The sequence below is a fragment of the Rhodamnia argentea genome, chromosome 7, assembly GCF_020921035.1.
Source record: "Rhodamnia argentea isolate NSW1041297 chromosome 7, ASM2092103v1, whole genome shotgun sequence".
Lineage (NCBI taxonomy): Eukaryota > Viridiplantae > Streptophyta > Magnoliopsida > Myrtales > Myrtaceae > Rhodamnia > Rhodamnia argentea.
In genome coordinates, this window is record NC_063156.1 from 7,768,987 (window position 1) to 7,780,519 (window position 11,533).

The 11,533-nt window shown below is 41.2% G+C and overlaps 2 protein-coding genes across 4 annotated transcripts; one reads left to right on the plus strand and one right to left on the minus strand.

Moving 5' to 3' along the window:
• Positions 1 to 1,095: 1,095 nt before the first annotated feature.
• Positions 1,096 to 7,813, plus strand: LOC115746789 (putative zinc transporter At3g08650). The gene is made up of 6 exons (XM_030682703.2): positions 1,096 to 1,382; positions 1,991 to 2,735; positions 3,146 to 3,430; positions 4,203 to 4,331; positions 4,488 to 4,585; positions 6,635 to 7,813. Exons 2-6 carry the CDS (start codon positions 2,280 to 2,282, stop codon positions 7,446 to 7,448), a joined length of 1,782 nt encoding a protein of 593 aa, XP_030538563.2. The 5' UTR covers positions 1,096 to 1,382; positions 1,991 to 2,279; the 3' UTR covers positions 7,449 to 7,813.
• A 1,186-nt stretch (positions 7,814 to 8,999) lies between these two features.
• LOC115746790 (protein RETICULATA-RELATED 3, chloroplastic) lies at positions 9,000 to 10,775 on the minus strand. Of its 3 annotated transcripts, none has more exons than XM_030682708.2 (2): positions 10,546 to 10,775; positions 9,000 to 10,264 (listed from the first exon to the last, which is right to left on the minus strand). In XM_030682708.2, exon 2 carries the CDS (start codon positions 10,213 to 10,215, stop codon positions 9,118 to 9,120), a length of 1,098 nt encoding a protein of 365 aa, XP_030538568.2. In that variant the 5' UTR covers positions 10,216 to 10,264; positions 10,546 to 10,775; the 3' UTR covers positions 9,000 to 9,117. The 3 variants fall into 3 exon arrangements, with proteins under 3 accessions (XP_030538568.2, XP_030538567.2, XP_030538565.2); XM_030682707.2 differs by having other exon boundaries at positions 9,000 to 10,274; XM_030682705.2 differs by having other exon boundaries at positions 9,000 to 10,277.
• Positions 10,776 to 11,533: the final 758 nt, after the last annotated feature.

An 11,533-nucleotide genomic window follows, 5' to 3' on the forward strand; every position in this document is an offset into this window, starting at 1 on the left:
AAATGTAAATAAAGTTTAAGACTCAAAAGGCAAAATTGAAAAGTTTATGATCGAATTGACAAAAGTGCCATAAGTTTGGGACTTTCCGGATAATTTTTTCCTGAGTTGTATCACACTCGGATTGATACTCAATTTTTCGTCTGGCAATGCTTTGAAAAGAAAAAGATTGCACATTTCAATAGTGATTCATGAATCTATTTATCTATTTTGCAGATTTATGCATCTGTTACACGTTGCCAAGAACCAAGATCAAATTCATCTACCCCGAATCCTACCAATTTGGTAATTAACCGGGATCTCTTCTGAAATCACTTGCACTTTTCACCCGAACGAGGCATTGCTTTTGATGTGCTTGAGAGCACAATGGGACTTGACTTGCTTGAATTTGGTTTATTGATCGGGGATCCCCACTGCTCCACTACTCGTAATATGTGAAAGTATCTTCATAGTTTCATAGAGTCATTCGATTTGAATGCTACATAAAAAACACAAGTCGGATGACGAATGGAAAGATCTGAATGTAGAAGATCGTAACACGAGTGATCCGATAAGGTTTTGATTCCTAAATATCCACTTATGGAGTTTTCCATATTCTGGTCATGTTTCGCTATAGTTAGGACAAGAGGTATGATAGTGGTATGGTATCTCCGTAAATGGTTGCATGCGGGCAACATAGTATCCACTCGAGATCAATTACGGTAATTAGTCACATCAAAAGTCAAACACGAGCATTGATGGAGGACATAGTCAATCGATTAAACATCCGTCACAGGATGAATGTGGGTTCCGCACAGATAATCGGATCTGACAGTCCAAAATACAATTTTCTACCCACTCAAACACGCCTAAAGATTATTTTTATCACTTCCTCTAAAAAAAAAAGACAAACTTTGTCATCCAATTTTGACCAAAAAAATTAAGTAAAACCCAAAAAGCATAAATCAATAAATAAATAAATAAATAAAAGATTTGGGGGGTGGGGTCCCCTCCACCGGGAACGTGTGTGTGAACGCCGTTTTGGCCAATTTTTGACTTTTTGGTTGAGGGCGGAACACAGATTTTCACAGGGTTGGCCTGGTTTTGATGGTGGGAGCTGAAAACAGCGTGCTCGCGTCGTAAGCACGTCATCATCATCGTACCTCGACTTTGTTCCTTCTAATTGATTTCCCAAATTCGAATTCGGTAAGATTAACGATTGATATTAAGGCTAACAGCAATCCGTATCGAAGGTGGGGCGGAGGAGGGGTTTATTCCGTGGAACCGACTGTGCCTTGGCCCGCCTTTCTAAAAGTCGTCTTCTTCTTCTTCCTTCGTCAGAGACTCTCTCTCTTCTCTCCGCGTCTCTGGCTTCTTGGATCATCACTCTTGCTTCTGTTCTCTCGGTAAATTCCTCATCTTTTTTGTGAATTTTTCGTGATGCTTTTCGGCTGTAGATTCTCTTGTTAGCCTCGTTGATCGGGCTATAGGGTTCCCCCCCAAATTTTGATGGCGAGATCAAGCATTTCGGATTTCGGGTTTTGTTTTTCGGCGGCTGGTTCGTCCTGAATCACTCTTCTGATCTTGATATGCCTCATTCATTCGTTAATTGATGTTACGAATTTCCTGGGTTTCTTTCTTTTGTCAACCGGGAGTAAATTATGCCTCATGGGTGCGTGTTCTTTCGGCGGATTTCCTTTCTCTGTGGATGGTTGCCCTTGAGTTGTCCGATGATCAATTATTTCTCAAGCAAAACTTTTTTTTTGCATGGCGGAGATTGAAAATTGATTAAAGTTGGGACTAATGACCTGCTAAATTTGGTTGGAGGGATTGATTAGTGGTGGGTTTTGAAGGTCTAGTTTTTGGTCACTTTTTGTTTCATCTGTTCTTTCAACTTTGTACCGTGGTCTCCTTAGGAAGAATTTTCCCCTGCATGGAATGATTTGGCCATCTCTTTCACCAATCGATTGATATGGAGAGCTTTGCTCATGTTTTGCAAATTTTTCCACTGCAGCTGGGTTGATATTGGAGTATTTTGTGGTAGTGAGTTCTCAATCCTTGGTCCCTTCACTGACATTTCATTCTGTTGGTGTAGTTCTTACATGTGTGCAGGAGGTTTTTTTTTTTTTTGGTACTTGTAGCACTGAGCATATGAGAGTTTCTCTCTTGTGAACTCTCTGCAAAACAAATTAGTTGTTGCCATCGGTGGTAGAAAGACCAAATTGTCTGCAAGAGGATCACTTGGGGCATCTCTTGATATATTGAAGGCCCCACATATCTTCTTCGTGTGTATATAGAAGAAGATGGTAGCCAAACAAATCCTCTTATTCTTCCTCTTTTCCTCGGCGGTATTACATTGCATCGCGGCACAATCTGAAAATGATATGACACGTCTGAGAGCTGCCCCACACAAGAATGTGGCAAGTAATGTCATAGATGGTACTGGTGAGGAGAAGGTCCTAAGTTTTGATGATGCAAGTAATATACTGGGCGCGAGGAAGAATGCCGACAGCAAGGTCTCAATCTCTACTGTTGCTTTATTTACCCTGGCAATGGCTGCTGCGACTGGTCTTGGTGCTGTTCCATTCTTCTTTGTGGAGCTTGATCCACAATGGGCTGGATTATGCAATGGAATGGCAGCTGGTGTAATGCTGGCTGCAAGTTTTGACCTTGTACAGGAAGGGCAGGAGCATGGTGCTGGAAATTGGGTTGTTTTTGGGATTTTATCAGGGGGCATTTTTATCTGGCTCTGTAAGAAGGTAATATAGATTGTCTTTTAATTGCCATTTCACCTTTTTGTAACGTTTGTGAAGTTTGCTGATGCTTCTACTTTTTTGTCTCTGAGATTTTCTGCCAAGACATTTTTTGATATCTGCATTACCAATGCTGCTCCCTAGACTCATATTCTGTAAATAGCATGACTTAAGACTTTACTCCAGGATGAATAGTATCAGACTTGTAGCTAGGATGGTGTTTATGAATTCATTTGGATGGCTTTGTTATTGTCATCCTTATAAAAGGTGTTTGTTTGTACCTGGTTAGAGGATTTCTTTTCTTTGCTTGATATGGTGTATGGCTGTATCTTGATCTCACCTATCTATTTTTTTCGACATAAGCAAAACACATGTCAGTCTCAGTCACAATTTGCATTCTACTTTGATGGTTTCAGTTTTTGGAACAATATGGAGAAGTCAGTATGTTAGACATAAAAGGTGCAGATGCTACTAAGGTAGTTCTTGTTATTGGGATTATGACTCTGCATTCATTTGGGGAAGGCTCTGGAGTTGGAGTTTCTTTTGCTGGTTCTAAAGGATTCTCCCAAGGTCTACTAGTGACTTTGGCCATAGCAGTTCATAACATACCGGAGGGATTAGCTGTCAGCATGGTGCTGGCATCAAGGGGCGTTTCTCCACAGAATGCTATGTTATGGAGTGTAATTACATCCCTACCTCAGGTATGGACTGAAATGTTGTAGGAGTTTCTCATGGGAAAATGGAAGCCTTTTCCCAAGCCAGATTTGCCTGACTGATTCAAAACTACATAGAATATGATGTTTTCTTATTTCGGTTGTTCATGGTACTTATAGTTGTTTAGGATTGTCCATGCCAGGCTGCTCAAACTAGCAGACATATGCTTCTTCATAGTGAATCATGAATATTATCTATTACAATTGTATACCAGATTGTCCATTTCTTTTTCTGGTGGCGTTTCTGTGTAATTTATTTAGTTTAATTGCTGCTACAACTTTATTATTGGGCTATCAAATGCCATCGAGTTGGCTTTTTTGCTCCTAATGGTTGCTTGCACTGCTTGTTCAGTTGTTTTCGTCCAGAGAAAATATAAAAGTATGGAAGTTTCATAATGAAGGATGACAAGAACATGCAAACTATTTATCACATTCTCTAGTAAATGGAATATATGATGCAGACTTAGCATCTCAATTCCTTGGACTAAATCAAGTACATTATGTTATCTTATTGTTTTTGTTTTACTCATGTTGAAGAAGACTTTCAAACTGAAAATTTGGAGAAGCCCCACCATTTAGTGTCTCTTGTGAAAGTTATTAAAATGTTGGATTGGCCAGACCAAACTCTCAGTCAGATTAATATCGGGTGTTCACTGCTCAGTTTGCTTGAATAGTGACTGTTTGATATCAATAAATACCTTCAACCTGCTCATGTCCTTAATTGGCTGTCAATAACTGGCTTCGTTATTTGTTTTTGCAGCCAATTGTAGCAGTCCCTTCTTTCATCTGTGCTGATGTATTTAGCAAGTTTCTGCCCTTCTGTACGGGCTTTGCTGCAGGATGTATGATTTGGATGGTTGTTGCAGAAGTCCTTCCTGATGCGTTCAAGGTACTGATTACCCACCCTTAGTTATTTAAACATTTTACATTGGCATGTGAACCTTTAACCCAGTATTCGACCTGACAAAGGGCTGGCTAACTATCAGGCACAGAGATTTGTTTTACTTTATAGAGATTTACGGTTCATTGGGCTTTTCACTTGTAGGAAGCTTCTCCATCTGAAGTTGCATCAGCAGCTACGCTTTCTGTGGCATTCATGGAAGCTCTCAGCACTCTTTTCCAGAACTTCAGCCATGACTACAGGTGGGTCTGTCTGCTCAAAAACTTGATCCTGAACATGAACACAGAGAAATCTCTTTCTTATGGGTTTTATAGAAAATAAAAATAATACTGAAGGGCACCAAAGGGGGTGCAAACCCATATACACAAAGAGCTCCAGTACAAAACAAATCATCTGGGATATGGACTAAAGGATTAACATCCACACATTACTGTCCACTATACCTTAAGTGTAAGATTTTTAATCAGCTTTCATTAATTTCAAAAAAAGGGCGTTTCTTCTCAAATGAAAGCTTTTTTTTCCCTCTTCTTAAATCAACCATAAAACAGCAAGAGGGATTAAAGAAATTGTCCTCAATGCAAGAGACAACCTTGCCATGCCCGTAATTCTTGTTCAATAGATCCTTTTATAACCCAAGATAGCCCAGTGCACCCCTATGTGGCCGCTCAAATCATTCTTGTCCACGGACAGTGAAGGAGGAGATGTCTTGTCATCTCTGCCTCTCTCTTGCATAAAAAAAAAAAAAAAAACCCTCTTGTTAATAAGCACAATCCCTCTTCTTCAAATTGTCGAAGTGAGATTACGTTCCCAAGATCCTTCGCGTTATGAAACTGTTATTGGTAGTCTCTTTTTCCAAATAGCAAGGAAAAACTTCCTTGCCACCGAAAATCTTCTTTTTGAGTAAATTATAATAAGACTTTACAGAAAAGGCTCCATCTCTACCACTACTCCAAGACAAAGTATCCAAACTGGTGCGGGAAATCCTAGAGTCATACAGCAATCAAGAAAGCTTCCAAAAGATTAAAGTTCCCAATCTGGGGCTTGTCTCGTAAAGTCAATCTCCCGAGTAATTCTCCCTTTGGAGAAACTATACAATTCGACACAAGAGCCTCTTTGTTCCTAGCGATGTCAAAGAGGCAAGGGACATGATCTTTGATAGAAATATTTTCACACCAAGTGCCAAGCCAACATTGTATCTGCTTACCATTTCCCACAATGATTTAAAATGAGTAACAAATTCACTCCAATCATGAGCTATTTTCCTTTTTGGAAATCCAACCTGTTCTTTTAAGGCCAAATTTAGCAACCACTTTCCTTCAAAGACAATCATATCTAACATTGAATGTCCGTTACCATTTTCCTCAAAGAGCATTGTCAAGCAATATAAGAGACTTTGATGCCCAGACCCTTGTCAGGAAAAGGTTGACAAGCTGCTGTCTAATTAACCCGATGAAATTTACATCTCATTTTGACCCCCTCACGAAAATCTTTTCTGAAAAGCCTCCAGCCATTTGGCAACTGAATAAGGGATAGGAGAGAGAGACATGAAATAGATAGGAAGATGGCAGAGTGTTTTTTGAGGGGGGTCAATATTCCCCCTTTTGAAAGGAAAGATCTAACCTGGCAAGGTCTTCTCAAATTTCTCAACAATAGGCTCCCAAATGCGCATATGCTAGCACCCAAAGGAAGGCCCAAATAGGTTAAGGGTAAAGAACCCATCCATACAATAATTACTTGGAATTTTTTCTTTGATTATAGAACGGCTTGGAATTTTCTTTTCATTGATTGCGAATGTATGACTTTCACAATCCTTCATACGTTTGCATCATCAATTTAGCAGCCATCAAGCTGCGAGTTTGCGTCTTGTTATTGTTTAGTTTGTTTCCATTGCTTATGCTGAGTTTGGATCAAGATAGCTGTCAATTGTCCTTTCTGACATATTTTTATCAGTCACTCTCATTTTTCTCATCCTTTTTACACCCAGTCCCTAAATTTGTTTTCATTATCATAGCCAAAGTATTTGAATTTGGTCGTCTTCTCGGTTTAATAATTATTCTTTCTACGTCAGTATGGTTTGGACCATCACTTGGGGTTTATAAACTGACAGAATATGGGTTGGGATGATAATTTTTATTTGTTAACTACGTTAATCTTCTTGAGCTGCACCAGATGTACCAATTAGTTACGATTTTCTTGTTGGACTCGATTTGCCTCTTTTGGCTTTTCTTGTCCTCTCTTTCCAATGTCTCATCTTGTATGCTTTATTAAACTAACTGCGGGATATCATCCAGCTCGGAGGATGCTTCTGGCTTCTTTGTCTCTTTACTATTTGGTCTTGGGCCACTGCTGGGTGGCATTGTTCTTGTAGCATTTGCCCTTGCCTTCCGTCTGCAGCATGCTCTTCTCATGGGTGCTGCGTCTGGAATTGCGTTTGTCCTTGGCGCTTGGCGACCATTGCAACTACTACTCTCCTCGAAGATGGGATTCATTCCTCTGATTTCGCTTATTGCTGCTGGATCAGCATTTGTCCATGCAGTGTCATCTAGCATCTTAAATATTGTAGGACGCAAGAAAAGTTCAGGAAACAGCTTGCCATCAGTTACTGGCTTTCCATTGAGCATATTCACCCTCCAGTCATTTTTATCATGTGGAGCGGTTGCTTTGCATGCTTTAGCTGAGGGACTTGCCCTAGGAGTTGCAGCACCTAAAGCATACGGGTTGGGCCGGCATATGGTCCTTCCAGTTTCTCTGCACGGGCTTCCCAGGGGTGCCGCTGTCGCTAGCTGTATCTTTGGAGCTACTGACAGCTGGCATGGCTCCCTCGCAGCCGCTGCGCTTATCGGGTTTATGGGCCCGACTTCTGCTATCGGGGCCATTCTTGCAGGAATTGACTACAGTGGTCTTGACCACGTGATGGTATTTGCTTGCGGGGGATTACTCCCGAGCTTTGCTAGGATAGTAAAAAGAGCAACGAGATTGGACGCAAGGAAAAGCAGTTGTGGTTTGTTAGTGGGAGTTGGTTTTGCCACCATTTGCTTAACATGCACCAAGTTGGTGTGCTTGCACACACCTTACTGCAATTCGGCCCCGGAGGCTGTCAGATGATTTTGCAATGCTCCATATCTTGCTGGGAACTTGTTAGGAGCGAACAGAAAGCATTGCTTTTGGCTCATCTGTTTGGGGACTCCACTGGATTGGACTCATAGAACAAGCTAACGCCGTCCAGAAGTGCTTGAAGGACCTAACACATGTAAGGATTTCATGCATAACATTTATTGAACTCAGATTTTTCACCTGATGTAGATTTTTCAAAGGATGTACCGATCTAAGGAGGGGGCTGTTACTCCTTGTATTCGAGAAAGCGATATTAATTCATCCGGTGCGTCCATGAATGACCGGATTATTGAGGGCGTGCATGGTAATCAATTTGTTTATCTGTTTCTCTTTCATTTGGAATATAAATCTATTTGGTAACGTATTTTTTTATTTATGGAATAAATTTTTAGCCCTGAAATGGATTTGGAGCAGTTTCTCTATTTTTGAAATAGGAATAGAAATAAGAATTTTTCTCGTTACTCACTCTTTCTCTCTTGCATGTGGTCTCCTTTCTTCTCGTGTTCTCTTCTCAGTTGACGGACGGTCGGCAACCATATAAATATTATGTTGTTATTAAATAAATTTCTATTCTTGAAATAGAAATTTTCTGTCATCGTTTAAACACGTTTTTCTATTTAGAAACTCATCGGAGAAGTGACATAAAAAATCTATTTCGTTTTAGAAATTGTTGTCAGAAACGGAATGACTACCATTTATTGGTTATTGGATTTTGAACGAGCAGGATGATGGGTTATGGATATTTTTAACTTGAACAATCAGGATTTTCAGTCAAGTGATCGTTTTGCCCGGTGAAATGTAAGAACTAATGCCCGCGGGTTGGTTTTACCGAATTGCTGTTTCTACGTTTTGCAAATACTCTTGCAGAGAATTGGCTGCTAAAAAAAATTTGAACACAATAATAATTTTTCTATATGTGGCGTTTTGCGGAGAATATTGGAAAAAGTCAATTTCTACTTTTGAGAAAAAGTAAAATATTGATTCTAAGTTCTTGGCCACTTGAAGCAGCCATCGTCCATCAATACACATGAGACCTATGCTGAGATTGAAAGATACGAATGATTTTTAGAGGTTAATCTCCAGTTCTCATTCAAGCCCTATCATTACTAGGAGACAACTAGTTCTTTCAGAGAATTTTCGGCCTCTCTCTCTCTTTCACAAGCGAGGGCATTCCGCGTGGGAGGAATTTTCGCATGATTAGTTTCAGAAGAGGACATACAACAAAGGCTCCACCATAGAAGAGGACTCAAAGCTCGAGTCTTCAAGAGCAGACAAAGATGCCGGTATTGGTACCATTACGACTGCCCGTGGAAAAGAACAAAGAAAATGGGACAAAAATATCATACCGACATTACATCAACAGAATGGAAAACATGTTTGTCCAGGGCTGGCCTTTCTTGGTTGGTCAGACTCATGCTAGTAAACAGTCAGTTCACAGCCCAAATTTTTTTCTTTTTGGGTTATATTTCTCCATCAAAGCCAGAAAGATGAATTTGTAGGAACAAATACAGGAGACATCAGGTCCAAGTCATCATCAAGACCACCAAGTAACACCCACCTCTTCAAACTTTATTGCAGCCTTTGATCAAAGCTATGAGCAGAAAAGGCCTACGGTTATAGAGAACTTCGAAAGAGCAACCTGGACATAATTAAACCTACATCACTTGCAACTGTTCTCATTGCCCTGGACATCCTTACCTTCCCCATCAACTAACTTCGCCTTCTCTGAAACCAACCCGTCTTCGACTTTGCCAGGCTTCCCTTCCTCGACACTCTGTGATCCTGTCAACCTTGCCAATATCACAAACGTCATCCCACCAAGCACGTTGTTTGCGCACCTCAGAGCCACTACAGATGTCTTGAAGGCCAGCGCGGGAAGCCACTTCTCCAGCAAGAACTCGATGCCATTCAGAGTTTGGTATCTGAAATTGCTGCTCAAACCCATGTGAATTGCCCATGTGGCTGCATTCAGGATGGTCGGGGGAGGCTTATTCGGTGTCTCGAAATTGGGGTCCATCTTCTTCCTCATCTTGATCAAGCCATTCGAGAGAGCTGTCCCTACGAGGCCAGCAGCAAACCCGACCGCGGCAAAAACCATTCCTTTGTACACAAAAGTCCCAAATCTTTCAACCATGCCATAAGCGCCGGCTTCAAACATGTGACTCTTCGGGCAACTAGCAAAAATGGCAGGGAGACTGGACGATGCTACAGATGCAGTGGGCGCTAAGAGGTACATAAGAGTGAAATTCAGTATGCATCCAACAACGAGAGTGGAGAACACGAAATCGAGCTCATTTAGCCCGAAATTGGGGCGAGAAGCCATATCTCCCAGAACACATGCACTGACCCCTACTATTTCCTCCATCAAGACCTTGAATGGAAATTGGGGATCTGCAGCAACTCTGGATCTCCACCCATTGAGGAAAAGGCCCAAAATTCCCACACCCTTCGACTCATCAGAACTGCCATCCCCACTCCCACTCCACCCACCACTGCCGCCGCTGCCGCTGCTTCCATTGCCAACCCCACCATTGCCACCTCCTCCACCACATGAAAAATCAAACTTCGCATGCAATCTGGCTGGGACAGGCTTTATCTCTGGAAGGAGAAAGGACTGGTTTTGACTATTGAGGGAGGATGAGGAAGGTGAGAAGGCAACCGCAGACGGGTTGTTGTTTATCCGATGGCGGTTATTGGCGAAGAAACTGTAGTGCCGGCCGCCAAGTGGGTTGTAACGCAGTTGAGACAGAGCAGCCATGTTTCGGTCTTTAACCTCTAGAACAAAATAGCTTCCTCACCAACCTCACCTACCACCCACTTCTGCATATTCAATCCAAAGATGAATCTAACAAGAAAAAGAAACGGACACACACACATACACACACAGCAAGGCAATCAACAAAGAAAAACAGCAAATTTCGACAAATCCAGATCCCGCCAAAGATCCAAAATGAATCGTCACGGGCGATTGCCAATCCACCCAGATAAACCAAAGCTAAGTATCAAACGGTCTCGGGTCGAAAAAGAAAGGAACTTTCCATGCCGGAAATAGCCTCAGATCGATACATTCGGTCGAAAAGATGAGTACCTGAAGTGGGTATGCAAGAAGAAGCAGAGAGGCTGCTGCGAAGAAACGGATCAACGCGGCCCGCGAGGACTGCAGTGTCGACAGATACGGGTCTATGGATTGAATGGGGGGGTCAGTCCGGTCTTAGCGGTGGTGGATCAAGGATCTTAACGTTGGCCGCTTGTGGGAAATGGGAGTGTTTAGAGAAGCGACCACGGAGGGAGTGTGTGAGAGAGAGAGAGAGAGAGAGAAAATAGTCTTGCAGGGACGAGGATGACACGAGCCCGCATAAATTAATACCCTCAAGAGACCTCGCACGTGACCGCACACGAGAAGAAAAACCCTAAAAGGTATTTGTACAAAGTACAAACAAAGCAAAAAATTTTCTAGTAAGGCCTCAAAATCCCTTTATTTTCTCAAAAGTGAGTCTATAGCAGATTTTGTTTTAAATAAATACCTAAAATGGTCATATTAATCTCAAAGACTTGTCTAATCTCACCCACCGGCCAAATTTTCTTACTAGTTAAGGGTATTTTTGTCTTTTTATTTTTATGAATGTTTTTCCCTTTTTTCTATTGTTTCCATCTTTTTTTCATTTCCTTTTCGCCAATGGCCGATCTTAAGCAACGGCCGGCCACCCGTAATGCTCGGATACCTCTCACCCAATGGCCGACAAGAAAAAAAAGGAAAAAAATGAGAAAAAAATAGAAGGAAAAAAATAAACAATTTAATCTTAAAATTGTCTTTTAACGAAAATCCATTTAATTGAGGAGAACATTTGACCAACTAGTGAGGTCAAGCCCCTCATTTGAAACCGATACGGCCACTTTAAGCTCTTATTTAAAATAAGTTCTACTCTGAGCCATCTTTTGAGAAAATGAGAGTCTTTCATACCTTTATTTGAAATTTTTCACCATAAAAAAAATGATGTTTTTCTAGTATTTGCTAGACTAACAAGAAAACTTCTTTTAATAAAGACAAAATTTTGGAGAAAAGAGTTGATACATTA